This window comes from Suncus etruscus, chromosome 6 (genome assembly GCF_024139225.1).
Source record: "Suncus etruscus isolate mSunEtr1 chromosome 6, mSunEtr1.pri.cur, whole genome shotgun sequence".
Lineage (NCBI taxonomy): Eukaryota > Metazoa > Chordata > Mammalia > Eulipotyphla > Soricidae > Suncus > Suncus etruscus.
In genome coordinates, this window is record NC_064853.1 from 89,270,799 (window position 1) to 89,292,412 (window position 21,614).

General features: G+C 37.5%; 1 protein-coding gene and 1 pseudogene across 1 annotated transcript in view; one reads left to right on the plus strand and one right to left on the minus strand.

Annotated features, from left to right (window-relative positions):
* The window catches only part of USP13 (ubiquitin specific peptidase 13), a 164,864-nt gene extending 146,136 nt beyond the window's left edge, over positions 1-18,728 (plus strand). Inside the window, exons 20-21 of the mRNA XM_049775829.1 lie at positions 15,551-15,635; positions 17,506-18,728. Coding sequence (XP_049631786.1) covers positions 15,551-15,635; positions 17,506-17,599 — 179 coding nt within the window. The 3' untranslated portion in view covers positions 17,600-18,728. The remainder of the gene's footprint in view (positions 1-15,550; positions 15,636-17,505) is intronic.
* On the minus strand, positions 7,648-8,629 carry LOC126012089 (S-adenosylmethionine decarboxylase proenzyme 1-like; annotated as a pseudogene).
* Positions 18,729-21,614: the final 2,886 nt, after the last annotated feature.

Here is a 21,614-nt window from a genome sequence, read left to right on the forward strand (position 1 = left end):
GTGCACATGCTAATATTTTGGGGTTTTTTGGGGGCGGGGCTGTGCTCTGGGCTTATCCCTGACTCTGTGCTCAGGGATTACTAATTGCAGGTGTTAGGAATTGAACCAGGGTCATCCATGTGCAAGACCAGCTCCAACCTTCCGCATGTTTTTTAAATTTATTTACATTTATTTTAGATTTAATGATTTTCTGTCAGTTTTTCTAAACTGAAATGGAAGTGAATGTCATTTCAGAAAGTTCTGTCATTGTGCCTTGGAGGGCTAGTACATAATTTTTTGTTGAGTATTTTTTTGAGAATTTAATTAAATCGGGCCCGGAGATATAGCACAGCGGCGTTTGCCTGCAAACAGCTGATCCAGGACCTAAGGTGGTTGGTTCAAATCCCGGTGTCCCATATGGTCACCCGTGCCTGCCAGGAGCTATTTCTGAGCAGACAGCCAGGAGTAACCCCTGAGCACTGCCGGGTGTGACCCAAAAACCAAAAAAAAAAAAAAAAAAAAAAAAGAGAATTTATTTAAATCACCATGTTTAAAAAATTATCAATGGTTAAGTTCTAGGCGTAAGTATTTCTCACTAATCCTACTACCAGTGTTGAAATTTTATGTTTTATTTTTTAAATTAATCTAGGTACTATGATTTACAGTTTGGCTAATGATGTGTGTGTGTGTGTGTGTGTGTGTGTGTGTGTGTGTATGTACGTACATATTTCTACTCATCACCAGTGTACCACCTCTTCCCCAACTGTCCCAGTGTGCCTCTGTTTCAACAGCTCCTCGTCCCGAACTCAGATCTATGGATCAGTTCTCTTATTATGTTGTTCACTACCTTTCAATTTTTTAAAAAATTAAAAAAATTGGAAAATAGACTTTGAGTTTGACCTATTTGGGCTTCTGTTATTTGCAAAATCAATTCTGTTTCTATATTGCACTTGATGTGAGTTAATTTTTTTCTTTTAATGAACTCACTGATTGCCAATGTGATTAAAATGTGATTAGGCTGTGATTACTCAAAATCTGTTCAGCTTCCTTCAGCCACATCGCTGTAAGTTCAGGCATCTTCCATTGCCACTGAGATTTTCCAGCAAGGGGAGCAGAGAGACATTTTCTTTTACCTAATGACAGGGTTCCTTGTATGCAGTGCTCCCTAAGGAATGTAGCTGAATCGGAAAGCAGAAGGAACAGCCGCACAGGGAAGTTAAGCACCAGTTGTCTGATTGAAAACCACCCACCCAGGACAACTGGGCTCTAATTCCCTTCTCACTTTAGCACCTGTTTGTAATTTTACTGGTGCTGTTGGAAGTTTAGAGTAAGTCATTTAAGGCATAAGCTAATTGATACTCAAGGATGAATGACTGAGCTGGAGTTGGGACTCTTTAGTAGAGCACTTGCCTTCCATTTGTGATTCCCCAGGTTTGGAAACAGAACTGCAAAAAGCAAGAACTAGGTAAAATAGGAATAACGGCAAACTCTTAAGCTTGTGGGGAGCTGCTAGATATTTGGAGTTTTACAGATATAATCAAGAGGGAAAATACAGAGAATTGGTAATTTTGAGCCGACTGGATTTGGGGAGGCAAATTATAAATTGTTTACAATCTCTTTTAAAGTTTGGTTGTCAGCTCTTTAAGCTGTTAATGATCCATCCAAACCCTCCTCCTCCTTTTGTAAACTAAAAGGTTTTCTAAAAGCCCCAAATTGGTTGTCTTCTATCCTTGCCTCCTTGCCATTTCACTGTGGTGTATTTCCTTAGAGAAGGAATGAGAATCAACACTACTGGGAGTAGAAATTGAGTATTAGGAGTCAAATGTTAGTTAATCTAGGCCTAGGGCATTCTCTCTGTGGTGCAAGGGGAATTAGAAATGGTTAATGAAATAAATTGTTCAAGTTAGGAAGTTTGGAAGTTTTGGTTGGAAATCTCAGTTTGGTTTCTCAGAAAGCTAGAGTCTCTGAAGTGTATTGTTGAACTATAATTTTTGAAGCAGTAAAACTTTGATTGTTTGGAACACTTGAAATCAGCACATCACAAATTTTAACTCCATAGTTAATGAGGGAATTAGCTGGATATTGCCTCTGGTTCAAAAACACTGAAGATGCTAGAATACTTGCTGAATTAGATATAATATTAATGGGTATTTGGACTATAATTTCAAGAAGGGTTTTTATACTAGATAGAAATTTTTAAGACTTTTTTCTGAAAAAATATTATCAAATAACTTCTCTAAGTCTGTAAGTTTTGGTAGTAGATAGTAACATGAGTTAATAAGTATATTCCACAGAACAGAGACCGGCAAAGCTTTTTACTAAAGAGCCAAATAGTAAATGCTTAGACTGCATTTAATGACTTCTGTTCCAGATTTCTCCCTTCTTCCCTTCTCAGCAAAATAAAATTTGTGGGTTAGAATTGACCTCAGGGTCATCACAGTTTACTAGGGGTCACTACAATTTGCTAAGTCTCACCAAACTGTCCTTGGTGAGATATGATCATCCTCTTCTCTGCTCTAAAGGCTTCAGGTGCTTTTGCTGGCTGTTTTCTTTTAGGCAATACGTTTCTTACAGTAATTTCTTGTTAGGTTGGGTTATGACAACGTCTTGCTGTGAAGAATTCTTTGTATTAGAAAGGCTGAACAGTTTCTGAGATTACAAACAGATTCCTTTTGTTGGAAGTGAGAAGTGAAGAGGAAAGTTGCTAGCTTTGGACTCTAAATTCAGGCCATGTAGAGAGAAACTATTTTCTAGATATTAAACAGTTTTATCAACTCTTCCAGAACCTTGAAGATTTCTCTGTTGTAAAGGTCATATTTTATTGGAAGCAGGAAGTGGGGGCAGGGGGAAGGATACTAGTTCTAGATACTGTTTAATTTAGATCATTTAGAGGGAAACTATTTCCCAGAAAGTTAGACAGTTTTGTGCAATTCTTCCTGGAGTCTTGATGTTTACTCTGTTAAAAGTTAATTTTTTGTGGCCAGAGTGGGGCATTTGTCTTCAACATGGCTGATCTTCATTCCATCACCATCATCCCATATAGTCCACTAAGTCTGCCTGGAGTAAATAAGGAGCATCATCAAGTGTGGCTCAAAACTCAAAACCAACCTCCCAAAGCAAACAAGCAAAGAAAGATGTCAACACTAGGCAATGACTGACTCTCTTAGCCTGCTGTTTCTAGTTACTTAAAAAGGTATCTCTGCATTTTGGGGAATATGTGTCTGTGATGCTATTTTTCTAAAGCACACTTTTGGAAACAGTAACTTGACTGTCTAGCAGCTCATCTGATTGCTACTCCTATTTCTCCTTGGAAAGAAGTGTAAATTGAGGTTTCTTACCTGTTGAGTTTTTTCAAATGCATTGAGAGATTTTTCTCTTGCTTTTGGTTCCTAGCAGGAGGTCTTGAATAATGCATAGGCTAGTATCTCCCATTGATAAACATGGTTAATTTTAATTATAGGACTAACCTTTATGTTATTAATTTATTTTCATGATTCTGTTAATGCATGTCCATTGTTTTTAATTGATGAGGGGAAAATGCTTTTGAAGGCTTGATATGTTTAGGTATATTGAGATATGTGGATTTGCCCTGTTCTCAATATATTGCCTATATTGTCAATTTGTATTTTAGTGTGGTGTTTAGGCAGAGTTTGATAGGACCCAAGCTTATATCTGGAAGTGCTCAGATCAGGAGAGATAGTGCAGGGGTTAAGGTGCTTGCCTTGAATGTGGCCCAATCATGCTTTGCTTCCTGGCATGTGTATGGTCGCCTAAACACTACCAAGAGAGATTCTTGAGCACAGCCAGGTGTAGCCCAAAAATAAATGACAAAATATGTTTATCAAGTAAGAGAGTTTCTGGGAGTGGGAGTGGAAGTTTGGGGGTGGGTGGACCAGGAAGTACACTGGGGGAGAAAGACTTGTTTGAGGTATCAGTATCCTTCTTTATTTCATGGACAGTCTAAGAGAAAGGCCATAATTTGAAAATCAGACAATGTCTCTCAAACTTAATATATGAAATTGGACATAGACTCAATCATTCCAATGAACTTTAAAAACCAATTTAACCCCTTGAAAAAAAATAAGTGAAAAGACACGTATATTTATTGTGGTACCAGGTGCAATAACTGGGATATGAAAACAACAGATGAATAGATGAAGAAGCTGGGGCATATATAAAAATGAGTACTATGCCACTATAACAAAAGTTTAAATTTTGCACTGTTCTGAAATTTGCATGAAACTGAAGGTATTATGTTAAATATAATAAATTAGAGGGAGAAGAACAAATAGTAGATAATCTCACTCATCTCTAAAATAAAGAGTTATTGAACAAAGTATATTATAGTATTGAATGATGACAATCCCCTTCATTTTTGAGATTCCCAAGTGATGAGGGAAGGAAGAAGACTAAAGGTGATGTAAGGACTGTAGTTGTTAACTATTTTATAAATAAGTACCAGACAAAATGATTGCTTTTCACAAGGTTTTTGTCTGGTTTCTGGTTTTAAACCTGGGCATCTTTGCCTGTCAACTGATGTAATAGGAAATTAATGGCATTTCTTCTGACTCATTTTTATTTTAAGTAATTGCTTTTTTAAAATATATATGTATATATACTCCTTCTTTTGGTAGTAAGTTTATAAAAATGTGTACAATATAAGAATATATAAAACCAGAGGCAGTAAGGAGAGAGATTAGGCACAGGATGAATGCTGAGCAGCAGGAAAGAGGATGCTTATCTTAGAGGCCATGTTAAAAAAAAAAGCACATGACTATTAGGGCTTTGTGATAAAGCTGGGTTTCTCCTGAAAAAAAAAAAAAAAGAATATATAAAACCAAGTAAAAATGGAATTAAATGAGACATTTTATTTATGATTTCACTGTTAAGTGCCTACCATACACTATGTACCATCCTCTGTGCTTGGACATTTTAATAAATAAAACCAACAAACTTTTATGTTTTTGTGGAGTATTATTCAGTTCTGGAACTAAGGGAGGTAGAGACTAAAGCAATAAATCAGTAAATCAATAAATCAGTTTCAGCAAGCATTGCCTTGAAATAATAGTAAAATGGGGGGAGGGGAATGGAGTGATAGTAAGGTTTAGTAAGATAGCAAGGTGTAGTAAGATAGTAAGGTAATAGTAAGGTGTTTGCCTTTCACACAACTGAGCCAGATTCTATCCCTGGCACCCCATATGGTTTCCAAGTCCTGAGAGGAGTGAGCTCTGAGCACAGAGCCAGGAGAAAGCCCTGAGCACCACTGGGTATGGCCCCCGAACCAATCAATCAATCAATCAATGGAAAAGAAAAAGAAAAAAGTAAAGCAGAGCCAGCAGAACAAGAACCAGCAGGATGGATGGAGTATGGTTGAGGGAGAAAAGACTGCTCTTTGATAAGCTGGTTCAAAAGGAGCATTCTGAGGGGGCAACGTTTGATTTGATCTGCTGTAAGGGTAGGCATGTGACATCTTTAAGGAAAGTTTCTGATAGAGGAGGAGACAATAGGTATTGTGGGATGAAGTATGTAATACTGGGATATTTGAGAAATAGTATGGAGCCTGAGGAGCTGGAATGAAGAAAAAAGTAAAAAGAGGCTAAGGGTCATTCCAGAACATATATATACATCAGGGAAATGAAAGGAACCCAATGATGTATCTGGGTAAGCAAGAAAGAGTTTGGTGGCAAATATTTGAAGAAGAAGGAAGTGTTATCAGTAGTATCTTATATGCAAAAAGTGAGTGAAATGGAAAACGGGTTTCCTAGCATTGGTGAAAAGCAAGAGAGAGAAGAATAGGAGAGAGTAACCCCAGGGAAAAGGTTTTCTAAGACCAGTACTTTCTATTTTGAAGCTGTAATAAAGTTTGAGTTTGACATAAATGACTAAGCAGGATTTTTGCTTTTGTTTTGGGGCCACACACAGTGGTGCTATGGACTATTTCTCACTCTGTGCTAAGGGTTCAGGGGCCTCTAGATTTGGTGGAATCAAGGCAGGTGCCTTAACTCCTGTTCTATTTCTCTCTAGCCCCAAGAGCTAATTTTTAAAATTAGATTCAGCAAACAAAAATAACATTCTCAGTGATTATGAAAGTTTTAATACATTTTTTCTCCTTACTTTATTATAGTTTGCATATATATATATATGGAACAAACTGGTACTGAATGTTCTATCCTATAGTCTAAGGTTGACTGCTAGAGCATGAGCTGAAATTCACTGAACATGGTATTGATGTGTAGGACTTTATTAGGTGTCAGGAAATGCCTGTAGAGAGTAAACTTTGGTCTGGTAAATATGAAAGTTCCATATTCCTTATTCAGTAAACATAAGCCTGAATTTTGGCTCCATGTAATTTATAGTCATGAACAAGTCAGAAATCACAGGAAGCATATTCAAAGGCGTTCTCCTTTTTATAAACGATAACAGCTATGTGCTGTCTCCCTCATGATCCTGACATTTGTATGGCATTTTAGTTTGAATTGCTCATTTTACACCTCATACAACCTTGTGAAGTGGGTGGATATTTTATCTCTGAATAGATATAGAAAGATGAAACCAGTTGTCCTCTTCTCCTTGCAAGCTGCTTGAAGGTGAGAGCAATAAGAGTGTCCTTTTCAATCCATAATCTAACCACTAGTCTATGCTGTGGGTTTGTACATTTCTTTCCAGAAAGAGTCTCATGGCAGCTGCACTGTAAGTTTACAGCCTACTTTGTTATAAATTTCCACATTGAATCTGATGTCTCTTGGGTTGGGAATGTATTTTCAGCATAGGGAGGTAAGTAGAATTTTTTCTGTCTGCACTTTTGTTGGATCACACTATTTAGAAAAATATTTAAACACCAGGATTTATGAACTTATTTATAGCTAAATTTTAGACATACAATGTTCCAGCACCAATTCCACCACCAGTGTTGGCTCCCCTTCTCCAGTGTTTCCAGTCTCCTCCATCCTCTGCTAACCTCCAACCTGCCATCTTTTACAGGCACCTTTTTTAATTCACTTGTTAAAACTCAGTCTCATGATTTTAATGTTGTTGATTCTTTTTTTTTAAATATATTTTTCTTTTTGCTTTATTGGAGTGGAGGAGGATAAAGGAAAGGTGACAGGGATAAATAAGTCAATTAAAGGAATACAAATATAGGAAGCAATGTTACAACAGTAATACACAATATTTTTGAAGTAGAAACTGGTTTTAATATTAGTAGAGAACAGAAAGTGGAGGTAACTGGATGTAAAAATCCTGGCAGCATACTAAAACAGTCCCAGGCATTTAGGCTGAGGCCAATACCTAGTGAGGATTAAAGCCTTGTCTGTGGGGGGATTTTGGATTATGATTTCTGGAGAAATATTACACGGTGCATAAATCAAATTGAATTGTTTTCACAAGAGTCATCATGTTTTATGTAGTAAAAGTTTTTTTCTACATGCACTTGAATTTCACAGCTAGAGTGGCATAAGATACCTAACCATAGGAGAGCGCATTCATGCAAGATATCTAACTCCTTGATATAATAATACATACAATTCAAAATGATTCCACTATCTTTACATCTAGGGCTTTCTGCAACTACAAGGTGATAGTTATTGAAAGGATGGCCCAGGTATCAATATCTAAAAAGCAACACGACCTTTTGTGCGTTCTCTTTTTGCATTTTTTCCTTCATTTCTCTTATCTCTGCTGTTGCTGCTTTTTAGTGGAACTGGTAAAAACAAAATTGTAATCATTAAACATAGCACTCTGGCAATCAAGATGTTTAAAACCCTCAATCTTCTGTGGTGATGAAAGCACTGTGCGACATTTAGAACTCTGATTTACAAACAGGGTGGTCACAAATTTTCCAGGCTTGAAGACTTCCATCACTTTTCCTAATCAGGTCATCATAAGAGGTCTGACAAGTTTGTTTCAAAGCTAACATAAGGGAATTCTAGTTCTAGAGTGGTGTAAATAGTCCAATAAAGTCCATCTGATTTCATTCCATTCATTGAATACCCACAAGGATTGAATAGTGTGGCATCAATGACAGAACCTGATATCAGGTCACAAATTCTACTCTCATGAGTGACATCCTTTGCAGTAGCACCATCTTTCATGTAGAACTGGTCCATAACTGCTGGGTCAAGCCACTCAGCATTTCCAGGGTTTGATCTGGCCGACTGATTACCTGACTCTCTAGGAAATCCAAAGTATGTAAGTACCAACAGTTAGAATTCAATCATCCCATACAATATGCTGTTCCATTTGGGAAAATTGCATTAAGAAACTCTATTTTTTCCTGGAAATTCCGGTGTGGGTATCCTTGGTGAAGAGATTTCATGAAATTCTTATGAGAATAAAAGAAACTTTGATTCGAGTCAAATCACTGTAATCCCTATCAAGTTTCAACGGGGGCAAGAGAGTGGTACCACATGTCTTCAAAATGAAATGTCTCTTGGAGACAAGCATACTACTCTCACTGAGAATATAAGCTTCCTGCTTGTCAGTTTTTGTCACACTTACGATTGAACACTGCACATCCTTCAAAAGTATGTCCCACTCTGATCTTGGAATGATGCAAAGATCCCCCAGACCCTTGGCTGGCATTGGCTTGCTGCCTGAAGAACCAAACCACCAGCAGCTTCTCAGTTCCTTAGAAAAAATCTACAGCTTCCATCACCATGAGACAGGTGAACAACCAGCAACCACAGAAAATCAACTAAATTAAATCTCATTATTTCTCCCACTGCCGCCGCTGTGGATTGTTCCAGCCTTGTTATTAAAATTCAGGTTCCTTTTTTTCCCCCTTTGGCTATAATTTTATATAAACATTTTTTAAATAAAAAGGACTCAAATTTTTTCTGGCTTTTGGTGAGTGTGTTTGTGAGCAAAAGTTGAATAGTCTGTTGGAAAGAGGCAGATAGAGTCCAGTCTCTTGTAGTCCGTGGTTTTCCCATTAAAGAGAACAGAGGGAGTGCTAGCTAATGTCTCCAGCCATATCATGGAGGCCTGAATATTTTTTTCTATCAGTTCCTTAGCCACTAATGCAACTGACTTTGGTTCCTGGCCCCCATTGCTTCTCATCTGTCTCCTCTCCCCCTTCCCACCAATCTATTTTTTTCCTTTTCCTTTCTATTCTGGATCTAAGGGTGATCTAGGCATACCCCCTTTAAACATTGCATTCTCTCTTCCAGTTATGTTAAATATCACATATACATGATATTATCCTACTTTTAACCTTCATCTGACTTCATTTAACATGGTGTGTTCCAGTTCTATCCATGTTGCAGTAAATTGCCTGATTTCATCATTCCTTATAGCTGTGTATATATTCATTTGTGTATATATACTTCACCTTCATTATACACTTATCTGTCAGTGGACACTAGGTTAATTTCAAATCTTAGTTCTTATACTGAATATTGCAATGAATAATAACATACACAGGCTCTTTTGAATGAATGTTTTTCTGTCCTGGGAATAGTTACCAAAAAAGTAGAATTGTTTTCCATGGAAATTAGATCAGACAACATTCCCACAGCAGTGGTTTGAGAGTTATTTTTTTACCACATCCCAGCCAACAGACATTGTTCCTAGAATTTTTGATATTTGGCTATTGTCTTGATTTGGATTTTCCTAATAATAGGTGGTGATGACATTTTTTTCATGTGTCATTGGCCATGCATTAGTCTTTAGTGTACAATGATATTTGGCTATTGTCTTGATTTGGATTTCCCTAATAATAGGTGGTGATGACATTTTTTTCATGTGTCATTGGCCATGCATTAGTCTTTAGAGAAGTGTTTGTTCATTCCCTCTCCTCATTTTTATGGGATTTTAGATTTTTTTTGTTTTTGTTAATTTTGTCAATATTTTATCCTTGATATCAACCCTTTCAGCACCGAGTTTTTGTTCAAAGTGATGATTTCCAGCTATCATGGTTATAATGGTCCCTTCTCTGCCCTGACTCTTCTTTCTCTTTCTGACAAGCTTCCTGACATTTTTTTATTGTTTTCGTATATTATTACCATACTATTTTTGGAGGGGAGGTTGATTTTTGGGCCATACCAGATGATGCTCAGGGGTTACTCCTGGCTATGCATTCAGAAATTGCTCTTAGCTTGGAGGACTGTATGAGATGCTGGGGAATCAAACCACAGTCTCTCCTAGGTCAGCACGTGCAAGGCAAATGCCCTATCACTTGCGCCATTGCTCTGCCCCCATACTATTTTTTTAATATCCCACAAATGAATGTGACCATTCTATGCCTATCTCCCTCTGACCCATTTCACTCAGCATAATACTCTCCATGTCTATTCACGTATAAGCAAATTTTATGACTTCATTTTTCCTTATAGCTATGTAGTATCCCATTGTATAGATATACCACAGTTTGTTTATTCACCCATCTTTTCTTAGACATCTGATTGTTTGCTGTTTCTGTCTATTGTGAATAGTGCTGCAATGTACATAGGAGCACACTTGCTTTTTCTGCATTGTGTTTTTTAGTCCTCTAAGGTATATTCCAATAAACAATTGCTGGGTCATATGGGAGCTCAAATTCTAGTTTTTTGAAGAATGTCCAAAGTGTTTTTCTAAAAAAGCTGGACCAGTTTACATTATCACCAGAAATAAATGAGAGTTCATTTCTCTCTGCCTCCACACCAGCATCAGTTGTTCTTGTTCTTATAAATGTGTGCCAGTATTTGTGGTGCAAGATGATAGCTCATACTGTTTTGATTTGCACTTTCCTGATGATTAGTAACATGGAGCATTTTTTCATGCGCCTTTTGGCCATCTATATTTCTTCTTTGAGGAAATTTTTTGTTACTCTCTTCTCCCTATGTTTTGTTTCTCTTCACTACCAGTACCTTATATATCTTAGATGTTAACCCCTTACCAGATAGATAGATATTAGGTGAATAATTTCTCCCAATCCACGGTCAGTTTTCATGCCCTTATCACCATTTCTTTTGAGATGCAAAAGCTTCTGTATTTAATATAGTCTCATTGGGTTATCATTGCTTCTACTTTCTTGGCCAGTGGTGTTTCACCCATGAAGATGCCTGTAGCATCAGTGCCATGGAGAGTTCTGCCTATGTTTTCCTCTATCTACCTTATGGTTTCAGGTCTGGTGTTAAGATCTTTAATCCATTTTGATTTGATTTTGTGCATATTGTTAAAAAGAGGTCTGAGTTGTTGTAATTGTAGTTGTTACTTCCCCTTCCCCCTCTTCTCCCTCTCCTGTGCTCCTCCTCCCCTTCCCTCCTCCTACCTCCTCCTCCTGCTCCTCCCCTTTCCCTCCTCCTTTTCCCTTCCTCCCAGTTCCCTCTACCTTCCTCCCTCCCTTTCTATCCTTCCCTCCTCCCCTCCCCCTTCTTCCTCCCTCTCCTTCCCCTCCCTTTCCTCCTCTCTCTCTGCTGTCATCCCTCTCCTCCTCCTCCCCTCTCCCCACTCCTCCTCCTCTTCTTCCATTGAAGGTAAATTTTTCACTTGTTGAAGGGGCTTTCTTGCTCCACTACATAGTTCTTTCTCCTTTATCAAAGATTTATTGATCATATACCTAAGGCTATTCAAGTCTATTCAATTATCTGAGGGTCTGTCTTTATTCCAGTACCATGCTATTTTAATTACTACTGCTGTATAGTACAGTTTGAAGTTGGGGAAAGTAATAACCTCCCATCTTCTTTTCTCTAAGGATTGCTTTAGCTATTTATGGAGGTTTAGTTTTCCATATATATTTCAGAAATGTTTGATTTATTTCTTTGAAAATTGTCAAGAGTGTCATTATAGGAATTTTCCTAACTGTACAATGAGTTGGGGAGTATTGCCATTTTAATAATATTAATCTTCCCAGTCATGAGCAAGGAATATCTTTTCATTTCCTTCTTTTATTTTTTGAAGTAGTGTTTTGTAGTTTTCTTTGTATAGGTCAGGGGTGGTGAACAAGTTCGACACAAAGAGCCAAAATTTTAAACTGTGAGAGTCAGAGAGCCACACCACGCAGTGATATGCCAAAACAGACAAACACTCAGACAAAAGCATAAAATTTTAACAATAATCTATTAAACACATATTGCATTTTTACCATTTTGAGTGAGAGTAAAAATCCTGCAGTGATGGTGAGGGTACGTCCTCCACACTCAGAACTAACGGCCAGATGTGACCCAACATGTGACACATGGGTCCCCCGCTCGCTGGCCCGTGCAGTTGTTTCCGAGGGATGGGAGCCGGGGGAGGACGCAGACTGGGGGCAGGACTCCGCGCTTGGAGATCTCTCCTCAGAGGTCCCTCCTCAGAAGCAGCAGAACCAAATCCAAACTTGGCAAAGAGCCACAGCATACAAAATCATGATAAGAGGCAAAGAGCCGAATTCATTTTGGCCAGGAGCCGCATGCGGCTTGAGAGCCGTGTGTTCACCACCCTTGGTATAGGTCTTTCCAACATAGCAATAATTACCTTGTTGCTTCTCTGCCTCAATTTTTTGGGTCTATGTCAGTGTATGATTTTTTTAATGTACTTTTGAATTCAGTTTGTTAAGATTTTGATGAGGATTTTTGCATCAATGTTCATCTAGAAAATAGGTTTGAAACTTTATTTTATGTACTATCTCTCTCAGCTTTGGATATCAATATGTTACCTTCACAGAAGGTTTTAGGAAATTTTCGTTTCTTCAATATTTTGGAAGATCTTAAGGATCAATAGCAAATTAATCTCCTAAGGTTTGCTAAAACTCATCCATAAAACCATCTGGACTAGAATTTTTATTCTTGGAAACATTCTTAATTACTATTTTAATTTCCTTGTTTGTGATTGCCCTCTTCAAACTTTGTACTTCTTCCTCATTTAGTTTCATGTTTCCAGGAATCTGTTCATGTCTTCTAGTATCTCTAGGTTAACAGAATAGAGTTGTTCATAGTAAAGTCTTTTGATGTCTTGGATTTCTGGGGATTACTTTGCAGTTTCTAATCTGATTTATTTGAGCTTTTCCATTTTTTTCCTCATGGGGCTAACCAGTGGTTTGACTGTCTGGTTTATTCTTTCAAGAACCAGCCTCTAGTTTTATTGAGTTTTTGATATTGCTTTCTTGGTCTCTATATTGTTGATTTCTGCTCTGATTTTCATTATTTCTTTTCTTCTACTAGCCTTTGAAGTCATTTGTTGTTGGATCTCCAGACACTTAAAGTGTAGATTTAGTCTGTTGCTTTTATCTTTTTCTTCTTTCCATTTGTAGGTCTGTGTCATTCTTTTTTTTTTTTTTTTTTTTTTTTGGTTTTTGGGCCACACCCATTTGACGCTCAGGGATTACTCCTAGCTATGCGTTCAGAAATTGCCTCTGGCTTGGGGGGACCATATGGGACACCGGGGTATTGAACCGAGGTCCATCCTATGCTAGCGCTTGCAAGGCAGACATCTTACCTCTAGCGCCACCTTCCCGGCCCCTCTGTATTATACTTAACTTCCCTGTATACTCTGAATTTTACGTTTATTTCATTGCATAGATTTTAGTAACTTGTTTCTTTATTGTTATAGGTCTTGAGGAATCTTTTTATTTCTTCCTTGATATCCTCTTTGATTCAACTGTTATTTAGCAGCATTTTATTCAGTCTCCAGCTTTTCCACATCTTTTTTTTCCCCCAGTGGTTAATTTCTATCTTTTTGGCATTGAGGTCTGATAGGGAGCTTGGTATGATTCTTGAGTTTGTAAATTTATGTAAATTAGACTTATAACCTAAAATGTGATCTATTCTGGAGAATGTTCTTTGTGCACTAGAAAAGAATGTATATTGATTTTTTTTTTTTTAGAGGATGGAAGGCCCTGTATAAATCCATTAGTGCCAGCTCTTCTACTTCCTTATGTAGGGCTCTTTTGTCTTTAATTATATTCTGTTTAGTGGATCTATCCAGTGGTGACAGAGACATGTTGGCATCTCCTACTATTATTATGTTTCCATCCATGTGTTTCTCTAGGTTTGTGAGCAAAAGCCTTACAAACTGAGGTCTCAATATTTGGTCTGTGTATATTGATTAAAATGAGTATTTCTTGGAGTATTGTTCCTTTGATCTGTAAGAAGTCTCCATCTCTGTCTCTAAATACTTTTAGATTGAATGCAATTTGGTTGGAAATAAGCTTTGCTGCCTCAGCTTTTTCTTGGGGGAGGATTGCTTTCCATTGCCTTGTATAATTGTTTTCCACCCTTTTAATCTCGGCCTGTGTCTATCCTGTGGTTTTAGATGTACTTCCTATAAGAAGCAAATGGATGGATTTTGTTTCCTGATCCATTCTGCCATTCTTTGCTCTTAGATGGGAGAGTTTCATCTGCTGACATTTGGGGATATAAAAGGCTGTATTGCCATTTTACTGTGTAGCATTGTTGCTTCTACAATTGGCTTTTTGTTTTATATAAGTGACCTTTCAGTAGTTAACTTGGGTCCAGTTTGGTTATCACAAATGTTTCCAGCCCTTGTTTTACTTGATGTTGTTTTGCTTGAGTCCATTTTGTATGGTAATTTTTTGGCTTCTTGTATTTTCTCAGCTGCCTCCCTCCAGAGAAGGGGAAGTTCTCAGCTACTGTGTCTTCCACAATTATTTTTCCCCTTTCCTTTTTTCCTCAGTTTCTGATATTCCTATAATTCAGAGATTAATTTTCTTGTCTTTGTTCATTAAGTACCTTATATTTTCTTCCATTCTTTTGTTTCTTTTTTCTTTCTAAACTTCCTTATTAAGGTTGGCTTGTAATTTGTCTTCCATTTGTTCACCTCTATGATTCTCTCCCTTTGAGATTCTGCTATTATGGCTTACTACTAGTGTTCATTAACTACTTTAATTTCATTTGTATAGGATCTCTCATCTTCTGAAAAAGTTCTATTTTTGAGTTTGTTAAATTTCTCAGCTAGTGATTGTTTAATTTAGCTGGCAAGTGCTTACTTAATTTCTGTTGCCAGTGCAATGAGTGTTGATTTAGGTCTTCATCGACTAGTTCAAACACTTTGATGTGCTTATGTACTTTCCTGGGTTTTGATTCCTATCTGTGACCTTAGCTGAGTTTCTTAGTTTTCCCATTGTTCTTCAAGTATTGTCAGTGTTAGTGGTGGAAGTTTAGATTCCCATTTACTTAAGAACTGATCTGTTGGCTTATATCAGAAGGCTACTAATAATACATCTAATAAATATTAGATAAATTTTGTTAATAATACTCAGGTTATTTTTCTTACCATGTAGTGTGATTTAAGTATGCATAGGGAATTTTCATCTAGTTACTCTATTGAGTTAACTGAAATTTAAGACTATTTACTATCTGAAAAATAAGAGTGCCACATCCCAAGTGCTCCCAATGTAAGAGATGTATGTAGTTGTGTTTCTCTGTGGACACAGTAGTGTGTGCCCAGATATGGGATAGAGAAAAACAGACATGAGATACAGCTGATCCCTGGCCTAGGTGTAGATACAATTGCTCCCCAGGCTTGCAGTATGTGACAGTAGGGAGGTGTCAGAGTGGGGTGTGACAGATACACAATATTGTTTTTATATTTTGGTCATAAATGCTATTGCTTTTAAAAATGCTCTCTTGTAACTAAGATGTTTCTTTGTTTATAGTGTATGAATTATTTGCATTCATCAGTCATATGGGAACATCAACAATGAGTGGCCATTATGTTTGCCATGTCAAAAAGGAGGGAAGGTGAGTCTATTCTGAACTGTAAGCAGAGAGTTCTGTTTTCTTTTGTTGTTGTTTGTTTGTTTTTTTAGCACCGACTATATTTCCAATTACCTTTCTAGGTGTTTCATATGTTGCTTCATTTGATTCTCAAAAATAATCTTGTAGAAATATACTCTTATATATTACAATAGTAATGTTGGTGATGGCAGAATAGTATAAGGTTAACTAGCAAGTAGCTGTGTCATAGATGGTCCTCAAAGTATTCCTTAGCCATTACACCAAAGGAATTGCCCTGTGGCAATAGGTGACATTTATGATATTTCCACAAGAATTCTAGAGTTAGTTTACAAAACAAAATCTGAATGCCTTATTATATTTTGATTTCAGGTATAAAAGCAATTACCTTTATAATATAAATGTATCAAGTATTATTAAGATATGCTAATACTAAGATATTGTTTCTTATATATCTGGCATTCAGAGTTCACTGTATTTTTCCCAGCAAGCCAATATTTTACCTTTACTTAAACTTTCTTTACTTAACTTTGCAGTAGGCTTCTTTACTTAGAATTGTTAGGTGTGTGATGGACCAGAAATGAGATGGAAGGCTACTTGTTCTTCTTAAAATCTCTGTCTGGGTCGAACTGTCATGAGATCTGCTATTTCCCTTTCCTAACCTTCCCATGAACAACCTGTGTACTCATAACTGGGATAAAACACCAGCCACATGAACACAAAACACCTAACAGCCTTTCCTGTTATGACATTGACATTTAACCGCATTTCTTCCCACAGAAATGATCTTTTCCTACCCAGAACTCTGTGCTTCCTTTAAATGTATCTTTTGGGTTAGTGATTTGGTTAATAAAACAGTGAATATCTAATTTTGTGACCTATTTTTCCCCTCCACATATATTGTGATTATCTTCTTGCCTTATAAAATATTCTTGGAAGACATTTTAATAGGTATATTATATAATATGACTTTATCTAAGACTGAATTCTTAATGTAAATTCTAGCATTTTGTCTTTGGTGTGGAACCATACTTGACAGTACTCCGGGGTTATTCCTGATTCTATACAGTGCTCAGGGGATTACATGTGCCAGAGATCAAATTAAGGTTAGCAGTATACAAGACAAGGTACATTACTTGCTGCTCTATCTGGTTCTAGTTCTTGCATAACAGCTCTTGATGGGGCTGGCTGCTGGAGGGATGGAGGGTGAGGTCTTTCTCCTCCAGTAGTCTTTCTCAGACCATGGGTCTGCCACCCTGTTTTGCTGGCAGTTCTGAGGTGAATGCGGCAGGTAGAAAACTAACAGGCAGTCAGGCTTCAGAAGATATCAGCTTTATTCAGTGGATATGGCTGAAGCAAAAAGCCCCAGAATCAGCCCCAGAAAAAAGCCCCAGTCTTCCACAGACCCTTGCTTTTATACATAAGAATCAGGTAACACCCTAGGGTGGGAGCAGAATGCCAGTACGATCAGTAACATAATAATCTTATGGAAATGTTTACATACATGACACTAGTTTTGAGTTTTTAAAGTGAATTTCTACAAATGAAATTATGAAATCAAAGGGCCCAGTGTTTGGTGGTACTTCTAGTTATGTATTTTGTTTATGTTTATTTAGATTAGAATAAAGAAGGTGATCATTCCAGTTTACTGTTCCTTTCTATACAATAGACTTGAGTTTAAGTATCTTACAACATCACGATCAGGGGTTGCCAAGGATTTAACTCAACAATAATTCATTTGATTCCTAGTACTGAAATACAAATTAAAAGCATACTGATATCTTTAAGTTCTGTAACTGATATGGTACAATAACTTCATTTGTAAAAATTCCTGCAACTGACTCTAACCTATCATATATTCTATCTTTGTTTTCAGATGGGTGATCTACAATGACCACAAAGTGTGTGCCTCAGAAAGACCCCCCAAAGACCTGGGCTACATGTACTTTTACCGTAGGATACCCAGCTAAACCTCAGACATATAAACAATCAAATCGGCACAAAGAAGCCATACGCCTTTTTAATTTGCCAAAAAAAAAAAAAAAAAGGAAAAAAAAGAAGACGCTGTTGGTATCGCCAGACATGAAGGGATTTGTGGGGGTATTTATAGTTTATTTAAAGAATATCATTTGACGCCTTCTGAAATAGAACTGGGACAAAACTTCTATTAGTGATGATACACTACTGTAGATATTTTTTTCTTTTTATAATGTTAAAGGAGAGGATGGTTTGAAAGAAAGTATTCATATTGCTGGTGTGGGATCTGTGGCTGGCATATCAACATGGGATACAATGCCAACCTGCTAGTGTATACTTTGGAGGTCAGTGGTAGTGGCCTCCAGAGAAAATAAGTAATGAGGCCAATGATGTAACCTTAGCTACAATCAATGGGAAAGCCTGCTTTTGTCTCCTATCAAAAATCACCAACTGAGCTTAGCTTTATTTGTGACCTAAATTTTTCATGACACACCATCATTTCTGACCTAGACATGAGAGGCAATTCAAGAACTTAATGAGAGCTATTTTAATTTAATCCCATCACAATTCATTGCACAGTGCCCTTGTATAAGTGTGTGAGACACCTTTTCAGCCAACTTGAAACTCAGTGGTGAGTTGGTTTTGAAGAGGTAAAACACAAGTTGGTATCAAGCAGGGCTGGAGAAAGCAAGTAAATAGTCTAATTCTAACTCAGGAACAGTTTAAATAATTAGTTCCCCATTTAGATCGTCAAAGGTCTGTGTTGTCCCTTTAAGGGTTGACAAGTACTCCCTAAGGTTTGTGGCAGTGGGTGGAAAAGTGCCAGGTGTTCTTAACAGCACTGTATGGTATTTTCCAAAGGTAGATGAGTTCTGTGTCTTGGTAGCCCTCCTTCTTAAGGTGCAGTGCGTGGTTTCAGGAAAATAGCTGTTCTCATTGCAATATACAGAAACTCCCTGGAATCATGATAACCCTGAATCCCAATAACCCAGTTGCCCCCTAACTTTGTTTCTGAGCTCTCTGATGCTTCCATTTCTATGTTTTCTGGTGCCAGGATCCCAAATGGCCATTTCTGGGATTATCAACTCTTGACCAACCTTCACTGCTTAACAACAGTGTCAAATCATGATTAAGGATTTCAGATGCATTAAGATGCATTAAGAGTTTCATGATTAAGGGTTTCCATTTTGGTCTTTTGGTGTGTGTTTTGCAAACTGGGATTAGATCAGATGAAAAATTGGAGCATATAGTTTTCTTTTTTTTTGATTTTTCGGTCCACATCCGTTTGATGCTCAGGGGTTACTCCTGGCTAAGCGCTCAGAAATTGCCCCTGGCTTGAGGGGACCATATGGGACTCTGGAGGATTGAACCGCGGACCTTCCTTGGCTAGCGCTTGCAAGGCAGACACCTTACCTCTAGCGCCACCTCACCGGCCCTGAGCATATAGTTTTCTTACTGCTTTATACAGAACCTCAGATTCTCTGAATTTTTTTTTTTAGATAATTCACTTGAAAAAAAGTTAAATAGCTTGCTTGATGTCCAGTTGATGGTAGACAGATGTTTTGAGCAACTATAGGAAAATGAAATGGAATCACTGGGGGTTGCAGTAAGACAGTGATGACATGTTGAGTGGTGAACAGACAGGTTTATATTTCCAAAGATCTTTTAGACCCTCTGAACAAGGTCTGAAGTCCAAAGCCCTGTGACCCAGAGACCTGGGTGCTGCCTCAAGCTGGCAGTGGACCTTGAGCAAATCCCACCTCCCTTGCTATGCTTCATTTTTTCAACTGCACAATGGTGTTATCATACCTGCTCTTTCCAACTCTGCTTTGAGGATATAGTGAAGCTTTCCAAAAGAATGGCAAGTTGGTGGGCCTATGTGGGTTCAAAGAGGCTCATCTCTCTCCCCCATATGCTTTTTCTTGAGCTTGGGAACAAATGAGGTTGGCAGAAGGAGGGAGACCCTGGTGCAGCCATCCTCTGTTTCACTGTTCCTACCAGTTGAATGTGCTATTGCAGCCCTGCTCTCTCATTCACATCCCTGACTCATAAATAAATCCTTGCACTAAGCAGCCTTAACAAGTCCAGTCTCCTGAGGCTGAGTGAATAATATAGAAAAATGACTCCAAACTCACAGCAAAAGCTTGTTTTCAATGCTATCTCAAAGGCCATTTTTTTAAGGGAGCTACAGATCTGACGGGATCTGAAAGGAGGTAGTTTGGGTTGAGATGTGGACAAAGAGAGCATGTGTATTTTGAAAAAATTAATATTTTATAAAACTTTGCAAAAATAGTATAAAATTAGAATTTAAAATTATTTGCAGGCTGTACATTATTTAATTCCATTAACCAGAGAAAGAAATCTAGCCCCTTTGATGCCTAAAAAGATGTTAAGAAATACAATGTGACTGCCTGTAATTTCTGCCTCACATAACCAAGGGCTATTTCTACAAGGAAAAGTTTTATATATGTGCTTTTCTTTATTTTAGATTAAGAATTGGGAAAAAAAACTGGAGCAAATCATAAATTTCTTTCTTGCTTAACAATGTACTTATGCATATACTTTAATATATATAAGACAGATTTTCCTGCCTGGATATCAGCCTGGAATGTACTGGTGAATTTTACATGTGTGTAGATGAGATTTATTTGTGATTGACACTGGAGTAATGTATGATTTTTGTCAATTGTTGCTGTTAGAAGTTCTCTTTGGGAGTCCTGGTGGCGTAACTGTGGAATTCTCACTGTGTTTGGGTGTATGTGTGAACGAGAGCACTTTCTTCCTGTAAATAACTTTTTATAACCATCTGTGTAAAGTCCTAATGTCTTTGGAAAATGTATGGTATGGTATGAAAGTTTTTATTTTGTCAACAGATCTAAATGTCCATACAACGAATGCAAAATTCAGTTTGGTACCAGTTGGAATCTTTTTTCCTAAGAGGACTGGGGAAAGAGAGCTCAATGGATTCGCTGGGAAGAATCATATTTTAGTATCACTTGACATCAGTGTTGCTGCAGTATTTGGAAATGACTTGGCTGTTTGTTCTCCTTACGAGAGAATGTGCCTGCCATTTTCTGTGCATACTAGGGGCTGAGAGTGATTAGAAGGGTGATGAGTTTGAACCCCATTGGATCCCTTGTTCTTTCCTGGACAGCCAGACAGATCCAGGGAGAGTGCTAGTCAGGAGCCCCTCCCCTACTTTGTATTAGGGTCAGGGCACTTTACCTCTTTGGACCTTTAAAATCAATGGATTAGACCAGTTGGGTTTCTTTCTATCTTAACCTTTGATTCTCTTTTCATTTTCTTATGGTTTTTACAGGGTCAGACACATAGGATTAGCACACAGTAAAGTAGTGTTTTAGGCTTGCTGTAGGTTTTATATCTTAGTTTAGTGTCTACTTCAACCTAGCTTCCATTCTTGCTCTACTTACCTTCACCTTCCTTGGTAATTAATTTCATTTTCCTACACTCTTTTATCTTCTTGTCTTTGAAGTATTTTGTGACCATTCTCCACACAGCTAAATAATCAATTTAAGTCATTCCCAAAGTCTCATAACCACCACCGTTAGCCAAATCTGTAGCAGTGATAGATTATTTTGGTTTTTCCAATACATGTGTAACTATGATGGCCAAGTGTTAAAAAGCTGTCCATGGATACGCCTTTCATCTAGTAAGTGTCATTGTTGCTAAATAACATTGCTCAAATGAGTTTCCTCAGATTTAGATAAAATGTGATGTTTCTGTCAGAAACTTTACATTACAGAATAAGTTTTTTTTTTTTTTTTAACTCTTGAAGTTGGTATATAAACTCACTTCAGTTGTGTTCCTGAACTTCTCCACCATGTAAATTATTCTGGAAGAGGTTTTATTTCTTTCCCTTTTTCTCTCCTCTATTTTCCTTTTGACCATACCAAACAGTGCTTAGAGGTCAATGTCCAGCAGTGCTTGTGGATCATGCGGTAACCAGAGGTCAAATCCTGGTCTCACATATGCAAAGCATATGCACTA